A 23,773-nucleotide genomic window follows, 5' to 3' on the forward strand; every position below is an offset into this window, starting at 1 on the left:
ACAAATAAAATTTTTCCTGAAATTCAGATTGAATTCCACTTCATCAACTTCGATTCGCTCATCTCTATTAATAATGTACATGCACAAGTCTGAGTCCAAAGATGTTCAGCCTCTGGTGAAGATTCCTAAAACTCCATTGGTGGTAGAGACTCCAGGGTACATATGTACCTTTCCTATAATTCAGCCCTTTATAAAGCAAACATATACAAGTATTCATATTCATCTTTATGTAGGTGATTTTTTATTTGTGTAATTCTTTAATGACAAGACCACTGTATTTATTCATTTTCATGTATTGTATAGAATTACAAATGTTTCGTAGCAATTTTGCATGACATTTGTTGCACTTTATGCTAGACAGCATACAGTGCTTGCTTCACATACTATATTCCAGGCAAATTCCATCTCTCTTTACTTCAGTCATATTGCATGCAAAATATCACTTTAGTCCCCTAATAAGGAGCATTCCTGTAAAAAAAAATAAAAAAAAATAAGTATAAGATATACGAGTGGAAGTCTTTATTAATGTGCAAATAAGGGGATATACATATGAAAGTTAAAATAAACTATTGCACAGCTTCTACAATTTATAAGTGTACAATAAGCATATTTTCAACATCACTAGCAGTGTATATTTTGGCCTCCAATGTTGCGCATCTCTGCATTTCCCCCCCAAAAAAATTATTGTACAGTTTCCTCACCAAACCTGTCACTTTTCAATGTTCAAATACTGTAGGCTTCAAAATAAAATAAAAATGACAGAGTGGCAGTGTGCATGGTAATGGAAAATAAAAGGTCCGTGCCATGTCATGTGCAAGTGAGAATGTGGGTGGCTGTAGTAGTTCAAGCAGCAGCACAGTCAGCACTAGCCATTAGGCCAGTAGTAATAGCAGGCCACAGTTCTTCCCCCTCTTCCACTAAGCAACATATTATGATTGCGGAAGAAGAGGATGACATGGTGGACTGGGTGTCTCACTCATAATCTCAGTCACTAAACCCTGAGTCTGATGCAGAGCCTTTGAGCCAGGGTTCAGTGCGTTCATCCTGCTTCTGCCTTGCCTGTCCAGTTCCATACTGTGCTGCTACTGCTGCCAACCCTACACAGAAACACATCACCTCTCTGTCGGTTTCCATAGATTACTACTACCGCCACTACAGCAGCAGCAGCCAATTCAGTTTGATGAACATGATGGAGTAGTTTTATAAGTGCCACGCTAAACTAGCCCAGTTTTCAGTGTACTGTCAGAGAGGACATTCAGTGTGCCTCAATGTGCTTTTGCTAACAGTGGCTATTTGCACAGCTACTTTACCTCTGTCCATCATATCCTACCTACTGCCACTAGTACTCTTACAGAGCTGCACAGTCATTCTCCATACTGTACTGCTGCTGCATCTGCTACTTTCACTACTCATGGACATCAACGGATGTCGTATATCTGGACTTCTCCAAAGCATTTGACACTTTACCACATAAAAGGTTAGTATATAAAATGAGAATGCTCGGACTGGGAGAAAACGTCTGTATGTGGGTAAGTTACTGTCTCAATGATAGAAAACAGAGGGTGGGTATTAATGGTACACACTCAGATTGGATCATTGTCACTAGTGGGGTACCACAGGGGTCAGTACTGGGTTCTATTCTATTCAATATATTTATTAATGATCTTGTAGAAGTCTTGCATAGTAAAGTATAAATTCCTGATGACACTAAACTGTGTAAAGTAATTGACACTGAAGAGGACAGTATACTACTACAGATGGATCTAAATAGATTAGAGGCTTGGGCAGATAAGTGGCAGATGAGGTTTAGCACTGACAAATATAAGGTTATGCACATGGGAAGGAATAGTGCAAGTCACCTGTACATACGAAATGGTAAAACACTCAGTAACACTGACATGGAAAAGGACCTAGGAATTTTAATAAACAGCAAACTAAGGCTCCTTTCACACCTGCGTTCAGGTGTCCGCTCGTGAGCTCCGTTTGAAAGGGCTCACAAGCGGCCCTGAACGCAGCCGTCTGGCCCTAATGCATTCTTAGTGGAGCAGACACCTGAACGCCTGGCCGTGCGGAGGCGAGCGGATCCGTTCCGACTTACAATGTAACTCAATGGGGACGGATCCGCTTGAAGATGACACCATATGGCTCAATCTTCAAGCGGATCCGTCCCCCATTTACTTTCAATATAAAGTCTGAACGGATCCGCTCAGGCTACTTTCCCACTTAGAAAAAATTTCTAAGTTATAATGCAGACGGATCCGTTCTGAACGGAGCCACCGTCTGCATTAATATGAGCGGATCCGTTCAGAACGGATCCGATCGAACGCTAGTGTGAAAGTAGCCTAAGCTGCAAAAACAAGTGTCAGGCAGCTGCTGTCAAGGCCAATAAGATAACGGGTTGCATCAAAAGGGGCATAGATGCCCGTGATGAGAACATAGTCCTACCACTTTGCAAATCACTAGTCAGACCATACATGGAGTACTGTGTACAGTTCTGGGCTCCTGTGAACAAGGCAGACATAGCAGAGCTGGAGAGTGTTTAGAGGAGGGCAACTAAAGTAATAACTAAAATGGGGCAACTACAGTACCCTGAAAGATTATCAACATTAGGGTTATTTACTTTAGAAAAAAGACGACTGAGGGGAGATCTAATTAATATGTATAAATATATCAGGGGTCAGTACAGAGATCTATCCCATCATCTATTTATCCCCAGGACTGCGACTGTGACGAGGGGACACTGTCTGCACCTGAAGGAAAGAAGGTTTGTACACAAACATAGAAAATGATTCTTTACGGTAAGAGCAGTAAAACTATGGAGCTCTCTGCCTGAGGAGGTGGTGATGGTGAGTACAATAAAAGAATTCAAGAGGGGCTTGGATGAATTTCTGGAGTGTAATAATATTACAGGCTATAGCTTCTAGAGAGGGATTGTTGATTTAGGGAGTTATTCTGATTGCCTTATTGGAGTCGGGAAGAAATTTTTTCCCCCTTAAGTGGGGAAAATTAGCTTTTACCTCACAGTTTATATATTTTTTGCCTTCCTCTGGATCAACTTTCAGGATAACAGGCCGAACTGGATGGACAAATTTCTTTTTTCGGCTTTATATACTATGTTACTATGTTGCTATGTTACTACTACACCTACACAGTCGCACTTCTCCTGCTTGTCCATCAGGTTCCATACTGTACTGCTGTAGCTCCCCCAAAAGGGATCATTTTCAGAGCAAGCCACTGCTTTTTATGATACTGCAGTGTGTGTATAAACATGCATCAACCCTTGTTAAAGCATACTTTTTGGACCGTTTTTTTTAGAACAAAACAATGCTTCTTCCAATACTACTGTATGTTTAACCCCTTCCCGACCAGCACCACACATGTACTGCACTGTCACGGCTGCGGATGGGGAAAACCCTCAGCCGTGCGGTATCAGCAGATGGGTGGTCAGAGCATGGCCAGGACAGGAATAAGGGAGAAGGTCATCTCCTACACATCCCTAATTCTGACCCTGTCTCCTATCCGTATGAGCCAACCCTGAAGGTAGGAGGGCTCATACTCCGGAACCTGATATTCCTGCTCGCCCTCAGGGTGGCCCTGGACTAGGAGCAGGGTAAGACGACCTGGAGTCTCACTGGCCAAGCTACATAGAAAGGGGAACATAAACAGACATATGGCAATGACAGGTAAGTGAGACTAGTACCACACTTACCTGCCACAGACACACAACCTGGAACCCACATGCAAGTGCTGCTATCCACAACCAACACAAAGGACACAGCACACAACAGACATCACACAGGAACCCAGTAAACCATATGCTGCAATAACAGATAAACCATAAACTAACACCAGACATAACGTTTATGACCACCAGGGTGGCCCTCACTGGCAGATGGTAAGTAACCAGGAGGATGTCTCCAGCAAGCATGGCTGAAGAACCCCCACTGACTATTGCTATTCACTGAGGCTTTATAGGGCCAAGTAGCCACACCCACAGTGAGACACACCCAGTGCACACACACACTAGGAAGGAAGTTAACCCTTTCAACACCAGGGAAGGGAAGACATCAACTTAAAGGGGAAGAGCACACAACACATATAACACCCTGTGCACACCGATAAAAGGCACACCTATAATGAGAGGTTGCCAGGAGCAACCACATGCCTATTGCAGCAAGCTGCCTAGCACCGCTCAGGCTGCTCTGCTGCCACATACACAATGTTGCCAGCGGCAACCACAGGTGAGGCAACATACTATAGCCCTCACCTGTGATTGACAACAACACCAAGACCGCAGGCAACTGCATGCGGTTACAGGAGTCACGACCAAGGGTCGTGACATGCACTTGCTGGGACTTTTAAACAGCAGGAAACCGGGTCTAATAACCTCATATGACAGTATTGCCGATCACGGACTTAAACCCTTTAGATGCCATGGTCAAATGTACCTATGGCACCTGTACTAGAAAAAAAACAGAAGTGTGTGCTTCTGGATGTGATCCGACTCCCCAGATCCTCAACATGCAGTGTGGGGCAGCCTCTGTCCTCCTGATTTACAAGAGGCTGACACACATTAGTTCCTATGGAGCCCGTCTGTGGCAGGGCTCCATAGGAATGCAGTGTATTTCCCATACCTCCAATTCTAATACATTAGGGTGTATGAGATAATCAACCGGATTGCTGAAAGAGTTAAAAACACAGAGATAATTTTGGGAATTTTTTTATTTTAATTTTAACCCCTTAAGGACCAGGCTCATTTTCACCTTAAGGACCAGGCCATTTTTTGCAAATCTGACCAGTGTCACTTTAAGTGCTCATAACTTTAAAATGCTTTGACTTTCCCAGGCCGTTCTGAGATTGTTTTTTCGTCACATATTGTACTTAATGCACTGCTAAAATTGGGTCAAAAAAGTTAATTTTTTTGCATAAAAAAATACATTTTTTACCAAAAATTTTGATAAATTAGCAAATTTCAAAGTTTTAGTTTCTCTACTTCTGTAATACATAGTAATACCCCCAAAAATTGTGATGACTTTACATTCCCCATATGTCTACTTCATGTTTGTAGCATTTTGGGAATGATATTTTATTTTTTGGGGATGTTACAAGGCTTAGAAGTTTAGAAGCAAATTTTGAAATTTTTGAGAAATCTTCAAAATCCCACTTTTTATGGACCAGTTCAGGTTTGAAGTCATATTGTGAGGCTTAGATAATAGAAACCTCCCAAAAATGACCCCATTCTAGAAACTACACCCCTCAAGGTATTCAAAACTGTTTTTTTCAAACTTTATTAACCCTTTAGGTGTTCCACAAGAGTTAATGGCAGATGGAGAAACAATTTTGAAATTTCTATTTTTTGGAAAATTTTCCAATATAATCAATTTTTTCCAGGAGTAAAACAAGGGTTAACTGCCAAACAACACTCAAAATGGGTTGCCCTGGTTCTGTAGTTTGCAAAAACACCCCATATGTGGTTGTAAACTACTGTTTGGCCGAACGGTAGCACATAGAAGGAGGGGAACACCATATGGGTTTTGGAAGGCAGATTTTGCAGGACTGGTTTTGTTTATACCATGTCCCATTTGAAGCCCCCTGTTGCACCCCTAGAATAGAAATTTCAAAAAAGTGACTCCATCTAAGAAAGTACACCCCTCAAGGTATTCAAAACTGGGTTTACAAACTTTGTTAACCCTTTAGGTGTTCCACAAGAGTTAATGGCAGATGGAGAAACAATTTTGAAATTTCTATTTTTTGGAATATTTTCCAATATAATCAATTTTTTCCAGGAGTAAAACAAGGGTTAACTGCCAAACAACACTCAAAATGGGTTGCCCTGATTCTGTAGTTTGCAGAAACACCCCATATGTGGTGGTAAACTACTGTTTGGCTAAACGGCAGGACATAGAAGAAGGGTAACGTCATATGGTTTTTGGAAGGCAGATTTTGCTGGACTGGTTTATTTACACCATGTACCCTTTCAAGCCCCCTGATGCACCCCTAGAGTAGAAACTCCATAAAAGTGACCCCATCTAGGAAACTACGGGATAAGGTGGTTGTTGTTTTGGGACTATTTTTGGGGTAAATTTGATTTTTGGTTGCTCTATATTACTCTTTTTTGAGGCAATGTAACAAAAAAATTTAATTCTAAAATTGTTTCTACATTCGCTATTTAGTTTTGTGGAACACCTAAAGGGTTAACATAGTTTGTAAAGTAAATTTTGAATACCTTGAGGGGTGTAGTTTCTTAGATGGGGTCACTTTTTTGGATTTTCTAGTCTAGGCTACATCAGGGGGGGCTTCTAATGGGACATGGTGTAAAAAAAAAAACTGTCTATCAAAATCTTCCTTCCAGAAACCGTATGGAGTTCCCTTCGTTCTATGCCCTGCCGTGCGGCTATATAGCCATTTACGACCACATATGGGGTGTTTCTGCAAACTACAGAATTGGGGCAATAGATGCTAAGTTTTGTTTGGCTGTTAACCCTTGCTTTATTACCGGCAAAATGGATTAAAATTTAAATTTTGCCCAAAAATAGGTGTTTTGGCACCGTTTTTATTTTATATTTTTAACACCGTTCATCCGAGGCGTTTGGTAAAAAGTTATTTTTATAGCGACGACTTTTACGCACGCGACGATGCCCAATATGTATGGCTCTCAGACTTTAGAGACACTAAGCAGGCATCCTAAAACTGCGGCCCTCCAGATGTTGTAAAACTACAATTCCCACCATGCTCTGATGATGGCTGTAGGTTGTCTGGGCATGCTGGGAGTTATAGTTTTACAACATCTGGAGGGCCGCAGTTTGAGGATGCCTGCACTAAAACTAATATTTTTTGGGGAAAGAAAAATTGTTTTCGTGTCTCCAAAGTCTGAGAGCCATAGTGTTTTATGTTCTCTAGTGAACTGTTGGGGATTATAAAAATTTAGTACTCCATGGAAGTGTGATACTCCCTGAAGATGTCCATCTAGGGACAAATGACCTGGCTTGCAATGAAGTGTCAGAGGTGAAAAAATCTTTTATCACACTTGGTAATGACGTACAGGATTTTGCATACACCATTTCATTTTCTGAAGTTCTGCCTGTGCATAATGTTCAGAATGATAGGCAGAGGCGCATAAAGGAGTTCAACATATGGCTTGGTAAATGGTGTCAAGAGCAAGGATTTGGCTTTGTTTCTCATGATAGCTCTACTTGGAATAGAAAGGAACTGTACAAGAAAGATGGTTTGCATCTTTCTCTCAAAGGAACAAATGTACTTAGTGAACAACTCCAAGAATTAGCGAAAGAGTATTTAAACTAGGAAGGGGGGGGGGGGGGCAAAAGAGTGAAATAAAAGAGTCCAATTGCCCCCCGAAACAATGCCACTTGGGTCAATAATGGCATCTGAGAATGTAGATTTAGTGGCTGTTACGGAGACATGGTTTAATGAAAGAAATGACTGGGACATAACCATACCAGGGTACTCTTTATACAGAAGAGACAGAGAAGGCAAGAAAGGAGGAGTGGCCCTGTATGTGAAAGATAGCATTAAATCTAACCTAATACAAGTTGGTGAGGCCAACATAGAGTCAGTTTGGGTTACGTTGCAGTTTGCTAATCATGCAGTAACTCGTGTAGGTGTGATATATAGACCACCTGGTCAAGTTAAAGAACTAGATGATCTACTAGTTGAAGAAATAGCTAAAATGACAATGAAAGGAGAAGTTATCATTATGGGAGATTTCAATCTTCCAGATATAAACTGGAAAACCAAAATAGCAAGTTCTACCAGGAGTACAGATATTCTAAATTCCCTACTGGGGTTATCCCTACAACAAATGGTTGAGGAGCCAACCCGGAGGGAGGCCATTTTGGATTTGGTATTCACAAATGGGGACTCGGTATATGATGTCATTGTAGGCGATACCTTGGGATCTAGTGATCACCAGTCAGTGTGGTTTAATATAAGAACTGTGAAAGAGTCCCACCACACAAAAACAAAAGTTTTAGATTTTAGAAAAACAGACTTTTCAAAAATGAAATTAGTCATAAATGAGTCCTTATCAGACTGGAACGGATTACATGGAGTCCAGGAGAAATGGGACTACTTAAAAGGTGCATTATTGAAGGCAACAGAAAATTGCATTAGACTTGTCAGTAAAAGCAAAAAAAGGAAGAGACCACTGTGGTACTCAGCAGAAGTGGCCCAAATCATTAAAAATAAAAAGCTAGCTTTTTGTAATTATACAAAAAAAACAGAGCAATGAAGATAAGGAAATCTACAAGATTAGGCAGAAAGAGGCCAAGCAAGTTATAAGAACTTCTAAAGTGCAGGCAGAAGAAAAACTAGCTCAGTCTATGAAAAAAGGGGATAAGACATTCTTCAGATATATAAATGAAAAAAAGGAAATTAAAACAAGGAATAACTAAATTAAAAACAAAGGACGGAAGGTATGTAGAAGAGAATAAAGGGCTAGCCGACTGCCTTAATGAATACTTCTGTTCAGTTTTTACAGAAGAAAAAGGAGAAGGACCTCCACTAGAAAGGATGACTAATAAATCGTTTGATGCATGTGTCTTTACAGAGGAAGATGTTCTAAGTTTGCTGTCTAAAGTGAAGACAAATAAGTCACAGGGGCCTGATGAGATACACCCAAAATTATTAAAAGAGCTTAGTGGTGAGCTGGCAAAACCGTTAACAGATTTATTTAACCAATCATTAGTAACAGGAGTCGTCCCGGAAGATTGGAAATTGGCAAATGTCGTGCCCATTCACATGAAAGGTAGTAGGGAGGAATCGAGCAACTATAGACCAGTGAGTCTGACATCAATAGTAGGCAAATTAATGGAAACCCTATTAAAGGATAGGATTGTGGAACATCTAAAATCCCATGGATTGCAAGATGAAAAACAACATGGGTTTACTTCAGGGAGATCATGTCAAACTAATCTTATAGATTTTTTTGACTGGGTGACTAAAATAATAGACGGTGGAGGTGCAGTAGACATCGCTTATCTAGATTTTAGTAAGGCTTTTGACACTGTCCCACACAGAAGACTTATCAATAAACTGCAGTCATTGAGCATGGACTCCCATATTGTTGAGTGGATTAGGCAGTGGCTGAGTGACAGACAACATAGGGTTGTAGTCAATGGAGAACATTCAAAACAAGGTCATGTTACCAGCGGGGTTCCACAGGGATCTGTACTGGGACCAATTTTGTTTAATATCTTCATAAGTGATATTGCAAAAGGCATCGATGGTAAGGTTTGTCTTTTTGCTGATGACACAAAGATATGTAACAGGGTTGATGTTCCTGGAGGGAAACGCCAAATGGAAAAGGATTTAGGAAAACTAGAAGAATGGTCAGAACTCTGGCAACTGAAATTTAATGTGGATAAGTGCAAGATAATGCACCTGGGGCGTAAAAACCCAAGTGCAGAATATAGAATATTTGACACAGTCCTGACCGCAGTATCTGAGGAAAGGGATTTAGGAGTAATTATTTCAGAAGACTTAAAGGTGGGAAGACAATGTAATAGAGCAGCACAAAATGCCAGCAGAATGCTTGGATGTATAGGGAGAGGTATAAGCAGTAGGAAGAGTGAAGTGCTTATGCCGCTGTACAGAACACTGGTAAGACCTCACTTGGAGTATTGTGCGCAGTACTGGAGGCCATATCTCCAGAAGGATATAAATACTCTAGAGAGAGTTCAGAGAAGAGCTACTAAACTAGTACATGGATTGCAGGATAAAACTTACCAGGAAAGGTTAAAGGACCTTAATATGTATAGCTTGGAAGAAAGAAGAGACAGAGGGGATATGATAGAAACTTTTAAATACATAAAGGGAATCAACTCGGTAAAGGAGGAGAGCATTTTCAAAAGAAGAAAAACTACCACAAGAGGACACAGTTTTAAATTAGAGGGGCAAAGGTTTAAAAGTAATATAAGGAAGTATTACTTTACTGAGAGAGTAGTGGATGCATGGAATAACCTTCCTGCAGAAGTGGTAGCTGCAAATACAGTGAAGGAGTTTAAGCATGCATGGGATAGGCATAAGGCTATCCTTCATATAAGATAGGACCAGGGACTATTCATAGGATTCAGATATATTGGGCAGACTAGATGGGCCAAATGGTTCTTATCTGCCGACACATTCTATGTTTCTATGTAAGCAATCGATAATGCAGAGGCCCGGATGATCGGGGCACGTGTCACATTGAGTAGTGGTGTCCTTCCGTATCCCCCTCTTGTGACACACTCTGCACTTTTTTTGGGTTCGTCCCTTCTTTCCAGTATGGGGGACCACACCTGGAAAGTGTTGGCCAGGGACGATCCGGGCGCCTCCAGTTCCCGAGGTACTCCGGCCTGCTCTTTCCCGGTCCGAAAAGATCAGGTCCTTGAGGACTGCCTCATAGAATTGGAGGAATGTCCCTGTGCTGCCAGCACTTAGGGATAGTACAAAAGAGTTGTACATGGCAACCTGCACCAAGTAGACCGCAACTTTTTTGTACCATGCCCGGGTTTTGTGCATGGCGTTATATGGCATGAGGACTTGATCAGAGAGATCAACTCCTCCCATATACCGATTGTAGTCGACGATACAATCGGGCTTGAGGACCGTTGCCGCGGTACCTCGCACAGGGACTGGGGTGGTGCTGTTACCGTGGATTGTGGACAGCATAAGGACATCCCTCTTGTCCTTATACCTGACCAGCAACAGGTTTCCACTGGTAAGTGCACGGGTCTCACCCCTGGGGATAGGTACCTGGAGGGGGTAGGCAGGGAGGCCGCGTTGATTTTTCCGCACGGTCCCACAAGCAAACGTGGATCTGGCGGCAAGACACCTGAACAAGGGAATGCTGGTATAAAAGTTATCCACGTACAAGTGGTAACCACTATCCAGCAGTAGGTACATAAGGTCCCACACGAGTTTCCCGCTAACACCCAGAGTGGGGGGACATTCTGGGGGTTGAATACGGGAATCTCGCCCCTCGTACACACGAAATTTGTAAGTGTACCCTGAGGTACTCTCACAAATTTTGTATAGCTTAACGCCATACCTTGCCTGCTTTGTGGGAATATATTGGCGGAAACTGAGTCTCCCCTTGAACGCAACGAGAGACTCATCAACCGTGACCTCCCTTCCAGGTACGTAGGCCTGCTGAAATGTGGCCCCAAAGTGATCGATGACTGGCCGTATCTTATACAGCCGGTCATAGGCAGGATCACCTCGGGGTGGACATGCTGCATTATCGGAATAATGCAGACATTTCCGGATGGCCTCAAACCGGTGACGTGTCATGACCATACTGTACAGTGGGGTCTGGTACAGGACGTCCCCACTCCAGTATTGTCTGACACTGGGTTTTTGGACTAGACCCATATGCAGCACGAGGCCCCAAAATGTCCTCATTTCGGCTGGGCTGCACTGACCGGCGTCCAGCCACCGGGTCTAGCCAAAGCTGAGCCTGGGTTTTGAGCGACAAACTGTTGGGCGTACAGATTCGTCTGCTCCACCATCAAATTCACCAGTGGGTTACTGAAAAAAAAACTAAAAAAGTCTATTTCAGTAAACCCCACTGTGGGAATCTGGATTCCAGGATTGCCAGCGAAATCCGGAATCTCAGGCTCAAAGTCCACTGGGGGACACCAGCTAAGTTCATCGGCAGGGGGCTCCGGTGGACTTATTTGGTGGGCCGGGGGAACCAGTACGAACCCCAGGGCGGCTCGTACTAGGGTGGGCCACAGGATCCCTAGCATGTGCGGCCCCTGGCTCCGCCTGGCGGCGTCTCCGCTGCCTTGGTGGCTCATCGTCATCCGATGATGATGAGGGGGATGCGGATGATAAAAGGAATGTGGGGTCATCCTCATCCTCACTGGGGCTCTCGGAGTCGGAGGCAATCTGGGCGTATGCCTCCTCGGCCGAGAACACCCGGCGGGCCATGGGTGTGTGTGCGTGTAGGTGTGCGTGTGTGGAAAACTTTATTATATGTGCGTGTGTGTGGGGGCAACGGGTGTTCGCGTACTAAAAAAGGAAAGAAAAAAAGGGCAAGTGTTAGAAAAAAAAAAAGTTAAAACTTGCTAATCAGCGGTACAACGCTGATCAGCGGTGGGGCGGGCGATGCGCTAACAGTGGATGGACGCTAAAAAGTGCCGGCCAGTCAGCGCACGCAGAAAAAAAAAAGTGGTGGTGAGGGGGGGGGGGGGCAAGTGGCAGGGGGGTCGGGGTTAGGGTTAGATGGATAGATGGAAGTTTCCTCTCCCTCACTGACCCTAACCTACCTGGGTGGCGATGGGTGCAGGAGGGTGATGGATGCCGATTAGGGGGACACAGGAGCTGGTGCTGGACGATGCTGCACGGTCAGGGTGCTGGACAGGAAGAGGAGGGGAGAGAGGAGCGCAGGAAGTTTGAATCTCGCGCCTCTCTCCCCTGCACCAATCAGCACCCTGGACAGCAGTGTTCAGCACCAGGGCCAGCACCGCCTCCCCAAATCCTCGGACTGCGATTGGTGGTGTAAAATTACGCCACCGATCGCAGTCTTTTTCCGGTTCATCGGGTCACAGGACACCCGAATGGACCGGAAACGCAGAAAACCGCAGGTCTGAATTGACCTGCGGTTTTCTGCGATCGCCGATACGGGGGGTCCAATGACCCCCCCCCCCCTGCGTTGTTACGGGATGCCGGCTGAATGATTTCAGCCGAAATACCGCTCCGATTAACCCCCGCGGTGCCGGAATTACATTTTTAAGTCAGGACGTACCGGTACGTCCTCGGTCCTTAAGGACTCGGGAAATAGGGTGTACCGGTACGTCCTATGTCCTTAAGGGGTTAAAGAGCATAACAAATCCAATGGTGCAGTGTGTTTTTGAATAGGAAGTTTGTGATCACTGTCAGCCATGCATTTACCTTTTACATATATGTCACTTCAAGATTTCTAATGCTGTCTTGGTATTAATAAGCTTAAACACAGTTGCATACTGTCCTAGGAGAACCCAGAATATCATACACAACTTTTAAGGTCAATCTAAGGATCAAATTTCCCCCACTCCCCACCGTGCAATGAGGAGCAGATGAGCTAGCAATTAGGCCAGGGAGACAGGATAAGGGGGCAGGTCACCTCCTAAAGTCGCCCAAAGCCTGGCCCTGACTCCTAACCGTATGAGCTGACCCAGAAGGTAAGTGGGCTCATACACAGTAACCTCTGACCCTGAAGATCCCTGCAATGAGGTTAGGAGCAGGAGTCTCCACACACCTAGCTACAAGGAAAAGGACAGCCAGTGAACAGCCACTGAAATGGAAGGTAAGAGCCCAGAAACCACAGACACCTTTCTACCGCGGCCACAATGACAACCAGACCCCCATGCAGACAGAAAGCATGGCGGCCCCAGGCAGAGCTGCTCACTGACTTGTGATTCCCCGTCTGGGGAACCCTGACACACCCTTCTGGAGGTTATCTGACTCACAGGGGAAATGTCCAGCAAACATGCTGGAAACAGACACCCACATGCCAGACATGTAAGGACAACTAGACATACAACAGACCCCACACATAACCCACACCAAACATAGATACTGCAACAGCGTCCTCGGTGCCCCACCCTATCACCCCGATGTTATACATACTCCCCAAGATCCACAAGAGATTGATTGATCCACCGGGTCGACCGATCATTTCTGGTAGGGGCTCGGTCTTCAATCCATTGTCTGTCTTTCTGGACAAGTTATTGCAGGTCCGGGCGACCTCCGCCCCATCCTATATCAAGGATACTGGGCATTTCCTATCTAAATTACAGGATTTGCAACTGCCCGCCCATTTCCTGTTGGTCAGTTTCGATGTAGTATCTTTATACACATCGATTGACCATACATATGGACTGGGTGTCGTCGATGTGGCCCTGGCCGACATCGGGCTCTCCCCGGGGGTGTGCCGATTTGTCCTCTGCCTCTTGGAGGTGGTCCTGAAGAGGAGTTACTTCCTCTTCGGGGACACTTTCTATCAGCAGCAGCGGGGTGTGGCCATGGTGTCTAACATGGCCCCCACCTACGCTAACATCTTTATGGCTGAGGTGGAGGACAGACTCGTGTATCACTCCCCTTTTTCTGGGAGAGTCCTATGTTGGTGGCGCTACATCGACGACATCTTTATGATCTGGACAGGCACCATGGATGAACTTGAAGCGTTTCATTTGCATTTGAATGCGGGTGTCCCGGGCCTGCAATTCACTGTTACTGTTTCATCCAGTGAATTGCAGTTTCTTGACGTGCGTGTCTATGTGATGGAGGGTCTTCTGGCTAGGGACCTCTATCGGAAGCCCACTGACCGCAACACTTTACTAATGCATGATAGCTATCACCTACATAGAATGCTTGACTCCCTTCCATGGAGTCAGCTCTTAAGGGTAAAGAGAATAGTCTCCGACGAAGAAATATGTGCACAGAGGATTGATACTATGTGCACACGATTCTTGGAACGAGGTTAGCCGAAACCCCTCCTTGTTAGAACTAAACAGAGGGTGAGATTGGTTGACAGATGCACTGCGCTACGGAAATCAACAAAAGCGAGTTCTAGGCTAGGGTTCCATTTGTGTCCATCTTCGGTCGGGACAGTGGCGACATCGCCCATATCCTTAAAAAGGAATGGCACATACTCCAAAGGGGTTTGCCAGAAATAGAAGAATTCAAGTCCCCACCGATGATGGCATACAGGCGGAACCCTAGCCTCCGTGATAGACTGGTCAAATCCGATATAGGCGGCCAGTCATCGACACAAAAACTACTTGCACCGCGCAAAAACGGGACTTATCCATGTTTATCTTGTTGTAATTGTGGTAACGTTCTCATTTCTCCCACCCTTACAGTGGCAAAAAATATAAAATCAATGGCTATTACACCTGCAGGTCACGGGATGTGATTTATGCCATCCAATGTCCTTGCAGCCTTATTTATGTGGGAGAGACCACCATGGAAGTCAGAGAATGTATTAACAAACATAAGAGTACCATACGTAAGATGAACATGGATAAGCCCGTTGCGAAACATTTCGTGGAGGCGGGGCATTCTGTTAACCAACTCCGCTTTAGAGTCATTGACAGCGTAGGTCCGTTACGGAGAGGGGGTGACAAGGACGCAATATTAAGGAAGAAGGAGCTCAAATGGATCTACACATTGAAATCTTTACAGCCATTTGGTTTAAATCTAGAATTTAATGTGGCTGGTATCAGCTAAATCTGGATTTAATCGAATTTTCAATGTGGCTGCTTTCATATATTTCTCTTCTGTTATAGTATTTTGCTATGTTTTTAAATTATATGCCTTAATCACACCGCTGTGTAGCACTGTACAATAAACAATAGAGCTCTTCTGTTTAAATATTTTGATATGGTGAACAGCTTGTCAATGAGAACTTGTGCCTAATGAGGATGATATCTGTTGCTAACATACAATGATTTCATTGCATTATACCTGCTACACCTGTACCTGTGTGGCGCTTATATCTTTTCACAGATGCCTTAGTCCTTCCTTGCGCTAATAATTTGCGCAATGCGCCTATAATATCTAGTTATACAGCAAGCGCTCTGCACACTGTTTAGGTTTGACAGTAGTGCGAGCGCCCTCTATTGACAATTCCATTGAGCCCTCATGCACACGTCAGCCTGGAGCACCAGGTGGGAGTGGCCTTGTGACGTCTGTCGGCCGCCCCCTGATGACGCAAGTTGACCGGCGCAGACTGTGGATCTGGATTCATTTGGGTACGTCATGCGCATGTCGCCTTGAGGTGACGTATGCGATGACGTATGCGGACATGCGCATTGCCGATTATGAGACGCTGGATTGACGGAGGGTGTCTGTGCATGGTGGCCCCACACAGGTATGATTGCTATCTGTTACAGCTGGCTAGTATGTTTCATTATGTCAGTACTCATGGGTCGATTATACAGGTGTGTTACACACATACTAATCTCTATTGGTTGCTCAGCGGTGTGGGCGGTCTTATCATTTGTGATTTATAGGCTGTGATTTTAATTGTAAACATGCTTGACAAAGGCTATCTCTAGCCGAAACGTTGCTGCAAAGATTTTTTATGCCTTGCTGTGAGGTGTTGTTCTAAATAAAGAAGAATATTGGTAAGACGCTGCTGTGGCCTTCCATTTTTTCTACATGCCCTTGGACCGCGTTGGATCTGCGATCCCCTGCCCAGCTGCTGCGTGGCCACTAGTGTTGAGCGCGAATATTCGAATTACGAATTTTTTTCTCGAATATCGCAATTTCGAGATTTCGCGAATATTTAGAATATCGTTCTATATATTCGCGAATTCGAATATTCGTATTTTTTTTTTAATTATAATATTTTTTTTCTTTCCCACTTCTCTAAAGTTGTTCTTACCTGTCCTTTGGATTCCTGGCTTCCTGGCTGCTCCAGTCAGTGGCGTTTTCAACTTACTGCTATATTCCATATTAGCTAAATTACAATCTAATCTATATGTGTATTTTACGAAATTTCGCAAGTTGCGATGCGAGTAATATAATACGAAATAATCGCATGAAGATTTCAACTTAGCACTGCTATATTCCATATTCTAGCCTAATATGGAATATAGCTGTGCTAAGTTAGCACTGCTCTATTCCACACTAGGCTAGAATATGGAATATAGCAGTGCTAAGTTGAAATCTTCATGCGATTATTTCGTGTTATATTACTCGCATCGCAACTTGCGAAATTTGCAAATGTTCTTAATATTGCTCTAACTTCGTCTTTTAGAATATTACGAATATTCTAAAAGACGAAGTTAGAGCAATATTACGAAATTTCTAAAAGACGAAGTTAGAGCAATATTACGAAATTTCGTAAAATACACATAGATTGTATTTAAGCTAATATACTGCTATAGTAATATTTTTTAACAGTGTACATATTTTACAAAACTTAAGTTCAGAAGAGGCAAAAAAAATTAGAGGAAAAAAAAAGGGATTATAGCACTATATAAGCTAAATTACAATCTATATGTGTATTTTACGAAATTTCGTAATATTGCTCTAACTTCGTCTTTTAGAATATTCGTAATATTCTAAAAGACGAAGTTAGAGCAATATTAAGAACATTTGCAAATTTCGCAAGTTGCGATGCGAGTAATATAACACGAAATAATCGCATGAAGATTTCAACTTAGCACTGCTATATTCCATATTCTAGCCTAGTGTGGAATAGAGCAGTGCTAACTTAGCACAGCTATATTCCATATTAGGCTAGAATATGGAATATAGCAGTGCTAAGTTGAAATCTTCATGCGATTATTTCGTATTATATTACTCGCATCGCAATTTCGGCTTTTGCAAATGTTCTTAATATTGCTCTAACTTCGTCTTTTAGAATATTACGAATATTCTAAAAGACGAAGTTAGAGCAATATTACGAAATTTCGTAAAATACACATAGATTGTATTTAAGCTAATATACTGCTATAGTATTATTTTTTAATAGTGTACATATTTTACAAAACCTAAGTTCAGAAGAGGCAAAAAAAAAATTAGAGGCAAAAAAAGGGATTATAGCAGTATATTAGCTAAATTACAATCTATATGTGTATTTTACGAAATTTCGTAATATTGCTCTAACTTCGTCTTTTAGAATATTCGTAATATTCTAAGAGACGAAGTTAGAGCAAATCACGAAATTTCGTAAAATACACATATTAGCCTAGCCATAGTCAATTAGCATAGGAACGTTGCCTTATACTATCAAGATAAATAATCGCAATACGCGAAAAAAAATTCGTATATTATTCGCGATAATTGTAATAATTACGAATATTCGATTTCGACGAATATAACACGAATATTCATTCGAATATTCGCGAAATATCGCGAAATCGAATATGGCACCTCCCGCTCATCACTAGTGGCCACCATTCTCGCTCTTCACAAGCCGTCTGTGCTGCTGCTCCTGAACAAACCTACCTTCTCGGTGCGACACTGTCCCCCTGCTGGCCGCCACGGTTCCGGGCGCCGTGCTCACTTGTGATCATGATCTGTGCTTCCCTGTCTCTGCTGCTGCTCTGGAGATTCCACTCCGCAGCTTCCGTCCACCTGAACACTGATTGTGCGCGGCTGCTGTGCGTATCACTCCTTGGGCAGGGCTGTGTTGTGTCAGGTGATTCCATTGACCAACCCTGGCTCTCCTGGAGGTATTTAAGTGACTCAGCCCTCTACTCAAGCGTCTCAGAGTCAAGGTCCTATCCTGTGCAATTGAGCTTGTTATTACCACTTGTGTTCCTGACTACATGCCTTGTTCCTAGACTACGTTCTTCGTCTGATCCCTGCATGCTTGCATCGCTCCTCCTGTTGCCAACCCGGATTGTCTGACTTCTTTCTGTGCCATCTACCCTTACCCATCCTCCAGTTCCTGTCTTTGTTGCTCCTGACAACAACCCTGCCTGTCTAACCATGCATGTACTGTTGGTACCTTTGTAGGTACCTCCTGGTTTGCGTGTAACAGCTGCTACTGACTCTGGGACTGCCCTGGAGTGGTACCTGGCAACTACCCTAACGGCAAAGTCTATCCTCACCATCAGAGGCTCTAGCAAAAAAACAGGAAGCTGCTTAGTCACGCCCCTCCAGGGTACAGCTAATCCATAGCACAGTGGGTTCACAGTGGTCATCCCAAAACCACTGTTCATAATCTCTTACAGGAATTTAAGCGCCAGAGTGAATGACAAGACATATTGATGCAAAATGTTGCTGCTCGCTTTGATACCGTCTCTCATCCAGGCACAGCAGGCACGCCAGTCGCTCCTCCGCCTGCAACAACGCCACCAGTGATTCCGGAACAGACTGCCACCGGAGTGCAACTCCCACTGCCAACCCGCTGTGGTGATAATCCGAAAACATGTCGGGATTCCTTAATCAGTGTCTGATCCACTTCTAGTTACATGGGCAGAGGTTCCCTACGGAGCGGTCCAAGGTTGCCTTCATCATATCCCTGCTGTCTAATGAGGCCCTCGTCTGGGCAAATCCTATTTGGAAATGTGGAGGTCCAGAGATGACTATCTGCAGTCTTTCCTGACGACCTTCCTCACAGAAACTTTCCGTTCTGGTGACTTTCTCTCACAAGTGAGTTACGCTAAGCGGGCCAGCATTGATGGACTCTGGGTCAGCCAGTAACTTCATTCAACAAGCGCTGGTTAATAAGTATCGGCTTCCCACCATCCGGCTGGAGAGACCTTCGTCAGTGGTTTCAGTAAATGGACTACCGCTTCCTGAACCAGTACTCACTGTTACCGTGCCCCTCAAACTACAAATTGGGGTTCTGCACTCGGAGCTGATCTCTTTCTATGTCCTGCCAGTCTCTGTGATTCCCAGGCTCTCCTGGCTATGTCTTCATTCACCAATTGTGGACTGGCACTCCGGTGAGATTCTGCGATGGGAATCATCTTGTCACTCCACCTGCTTAGTGGAGGTCCGACTGGCCTCCCCGCCTACGGTACCAGTAGACCTGCCTTGACTACCGCAGCAATATGCCAGCTACGTGGACATCTTTAGTCAAAAGGATGCTGAGACTCTGCCTCCTCATCATCCATATGACTGTCCAATCGATCTTCTGCCCGGTGTTACCCCTCCTCATGGTTGAGTCTACCCACTCTCACTCCCAGAGAATCAGGCAATGACCGACTACATCAAGGAGAATCTTGAGAGGGGATTTATTCGTAAGTCCACTTCACCAACTGGGTCCGTTTTTTTCTTCATGCAGAAGAAAGATTGGTCCTTGCGACCCTGTATCGATTATCGAAGTTTTAATAAGATCACAGTAAAATAACGATATACTCTTCTGTTGATCTCCGAACTTTTTGACAGGATCCGGGTGGCTAGAGTCTTCACTAGAGTTGAGCGAACACCTGGATGTTCGGGTTCGAGAAGTTCGGCCGAACTTCCCGGAAATGTTCGGGTTCGGGATCCGAACCCGACCCGAGCTTCGTCCTGAACCCGAACCCGAACCCCATTGAAGTCCCCATTGGGGACCTGAACTTGTCGGCACTAAAAAGGCTGTAAAACAGCCCAGGAAAGAGCTAGAGGGCTGCAAAAGGCAGCAACATGTAGGTAAATCCCCTGCAAACAAATCTGGATAGGGAAATGAATTAAAATAAAAATAAAATAAATAAAAATTAACCAATATCAATTAGAGAGAGGTCCCATAGCAGAGAATCTGGCTTCACGTCACCCACCACTGTAACAGTCCATTGTCAGATATTTAGGCCCAGGCACCCAGGCAGAGGAGAGAGGTCCCTTAACAGAGAATCTGGCTTCATGTCAGCAGAGAATCAGTCTTCATGTCATAGCAGAGAATCATGCTTCACGTCACCCACCACTGTAACAGTCCATTGTCAGATATTTAGGCCCCGGCACCCAGACAGAGGGGAGGTTCATTCAACTTTGGGTTGCCCCACAATATAATGGTAAAATGAAAATAAAAATAGGATTGAATGAGGAAGTGCCCTGGAGTACAATAATATATGGTTAAGGGGAGGTAGTTAATGTCTAATCTGCACAAGGGATGGACAGGTCCTGTGGGATCCATGCCTGGTTCATTTTTATGAACGTCAGCTTGTCCACATTGGCTGTAGACAGGCGGCTGCGTTTGTCTGTAATGACGCCCCCTGCCGTGCTGAATACACGTTCGACAAAACGCTGGCCGCCGGGCAGCCCAGCACCTCCAAGGCATAAAAGGTTAGCTCTGGCCACGTGGACAATTTAGAGACCCAGAAGTTGAATGGGGCCGAACCATCAGTCAGTACGTGGAGGGGTGTGCACATGTACTGTTCCACCATGTTAGTGAAATGTTGCCTCCTGCTAACACGTTGCGTATCAGGTGGTGGTGCAGTTAGCTGCGGCATGTTGACAAAACTTTTCCACATCTCTGCCATGCTAACCCTGCCCTCAGAGGAGCTGGCCGTGACACAGCTGTTTGGGCGACCTCTTGCTCCTCCTCTGCCTTGGCCTTGGGCTTCCACTTGTTCCCCTGTGACATTTGGGAATGCTCTCAGTAGCGCGTCCACCAACGTGCGCTTGTACTCGCGCATCTTCCTATCACGCTCCAGTGCAGGAAGTAAGGTGGGCACATTGTCTTTGTATCGTGTATCCTGCAGGGTGGCAACCCAGTAGTCCGCACACGTTAAAATGTGGGCAACTCTGCTGTCGATGCGCATGCACTGCAGCATGTAGTCACTCATGTGTGCCAGGCTGCCCAGAGGTAAGGACAAGCTGTCCTCTGTGGGAGGCGTATCGTCATAGTCCTGCGTTTCCCCCCAGCCACGCACCAGTGATGGGCCCGAGCTGCGTTGGGTGCCACCCCGCTGTGACCATGCTTCATCCTCATCCTCATCCTCATCCTCCTCCACCTCCTCCTCATCCTCGTCCTCCTCGTCCTCCAGTAGTGGGCCCTGGCTGGCCACATTTGTACCTGGCCTCTGTTGTTGCAAAAAACCTCCCTCTGAGTCACTTCGAAGAGACTGGCCTGAAAGTGCTAAAAATGACCCCTCTTCCTCCTCCTCCTCCTCCTCCTGGGCCACCTCCTCTTCCATCATCACCCTAAGTGTTTTCTCAAGGAGACATAGAAGTGGTATTGTAACGCTGATAACGGCGTCATCGCCACTGGCCATGTTGGTGGAGTACTCGAAACAGCGCAACAGGGCACACGGGTCTCGCATGGAGGCCCAGTCATTGGTGGTGAAGTGGTGCTGTTCCGCAGTGCGACTGACCTGTGCGTGCTGCAGCTGAAACCCACTATGGCCTGCTGCTGCTCGCACAGTCTGTCCAGCATGTGCAAGGTGGAGTTCCATCTGGTGGGCACGTCACATATGAGGCGGTGAGCGGGAAGCCCGAAGTTACGCTGTAGCGCAGACAGACGAGCAGCGGCAGGATGTGAACGCGGGAAGCGCGAACAGACGGCCCGCACTTTATGCAGCAGCTCTGACATGTCGGGGTAGTTGTGAATGAACTTCTGCACCACCAAATTCAGCACATGCGCCAGGCAAGGGATGTGCGTCAAACCGGCTATTCCCAGAGCTGCAACGAGATTTTGCCCATTATCGCATACCACCAGGCCGGGCTTGAGGCTCACCGGCAGCAACCACTCGTCGGTCTGTTGTTCTATACCCCGCCACAACTCCTGTGCGGTGTGGGGCCTGTCCCCCAAACATATGAGTTTCAGAATGGCCTGCTGACGTTTACACCGGGCTGTGCTGAAGTTGGTGGTGAAGGTGTGTGGCTGACTGGATGAGCAGGTGGAAGAAGAGGAGGAGGAAGCCGAGGAGGAGGAGGCAACAGGAGGCAAAGAATGTTGCCCTGCGATCCTTGGCGGCGGAAGGACGTGCGCTAAACAGCTCTCTGCCTTGGGCCCAGCCGCCACTACATTTACCCTAGTGTGCAGTTAGGGAGATATAGCGTCCCTGGCCGTGCTTACTGGTCCACGTATCTGTGGTTAGGTGGACCTTGCCACAGATGGCATTGCGCAGTGCACACTTGATTTTATCGGATACTTGGTTGTGCAGGGAAGGCACGGCTCTCTTGGAGAAGTAGTGCCGCCTGGGAACAACATACTGCGGGACAGCATAAATGACAGCATTTCATTGGCCAGTAGTTTAGAAATGCTGGCATTCAAGGCCAGGGATCGAGGGTGGCTAGATGGGAATTTACTCTTTCTCTCAAATGTTTGTGAGATGCAGAGCTGAACGCTGGCGTGTGACATGGTTGTGATGCTTGGTGACGGAGGTGGTGGTGTTGGTGGTACATCCTCTGCTTGCTGGGCGGCAGGTGCCAACGTTCCTCCAGAGGCGGAGGAAGAGGCCGAGGCGGCAGCAGCAGAAGGGGCTGAGGCGGCAGCAGCAGAAGAGATAGCAGGGGGATCCTGAGTGACTTCCTTGTTTTTAAGGTGTTTACTCCACTGCAGTTCATTCTTTGCATGCAGGTGCCTGGTCATGCAGGTTGTGCTAAGGTTCAGAACGTTAATGCCTCGCTTCAGGCTCTGATGGCTGAAGGGTTAAACATAATTAGCTGTGTGATCTGTATGAAGGACAAGAGGTTGGGTGACATCATATTGAAGGGTGACTATGTATACATTTACCTCCTGTCTTTATAAGGAACTGCTACTATTGTAATGAGAGCTGCAGCTATTCTTGTATGTATGCCTGAATGTATATAAGACCCTGTACAACAAGCAATAAATAGAACTGTTACTGACATCATACTGCATTTGTCACTGACACGTTCTCCGGGCGCCTGTCTTCGGGGACAAAGAAAGGAATCAAGGTGCATGGAGAAGGATAATATTCTTTCAGCTGGGGGCTCGTCTTCGGTATAGAAAACACAGGAATTCGGTAAGTATTGGAACATTCCTGTCTAACGACTGGGGACATTCCGATGCTTTCCGTAACATTTTCTGTTACTTCTATTTTGAATCTGATTTAGACACTCTGAAAGAAATAGGCAAGATAGAATATTGGAAGCTACCTTTAGGGAAGGTAGAATATTGCAAGCTACCTTTAGGGAAGGTAGAATATTGCAAGCTACCTTTAGGGAAGGTAGAATGATTGGAATCTGTCTTTAGGCAAGATAGAATGAAAAAAGATAGTGTCTGTCTTTAGGGAAGATAGACTATAAATAGACTCCTGGCCAGGTCACACAGATACTTTAGGGAAGTATTTTATAGCTATATCTTTTAGGGAAGGATATACCAGAGGTAGTCTTTTGGGAAGACTTCATATAGTGTCTGCACCTTGATTTCTTTTGTCACCCC

The 23,773-nt window shown here is 45.0% G+C and overlaps 1 protein-coding gene across 4 annotated transcripts in view; it reads right to left on the minus strand.

Moving 5' to 3' along the window:
- Positions 1-218: 218 nt before the first annotated feature.
- The window catches only part of SELL (selectin L), a 982,371-nt gene continuing 958,816 nt past the window's right edge, over positions 219-23,773 (minus strand). For all 4 annotated transcript variants that reach the window (XM_044300881.1, XM_044300880.1, XM_044300879.1 and 1 more), the window contains one exon: positions 219-468. Coding sequence is in view for 2 of the 4 variants with exons in the window: in XM_044300880.1 (XP_044156815.1) it covers positions 440-468 (29 nt within the window). In the remaining 2 variants the exon portion in view is untranslated. The remainder of the gene's footprint in view (positions 469-23,773) is intronic.

Source organism: Bufo gargarizans, chromosome 7, assembly GCF_014858855.1.
Source record: "Bufo gargarizans isolate SCDJY-AF-19 chromosome 7, ASM1485885v1, whole genome shotgun sequence".
NCBI classification, from domain to species: domain Eukaryota; kingdom Metazoa; phylum Chordata; class Amphibia; order Anura; family Bufonidae; genus Bufo; species Bufo gargarizans.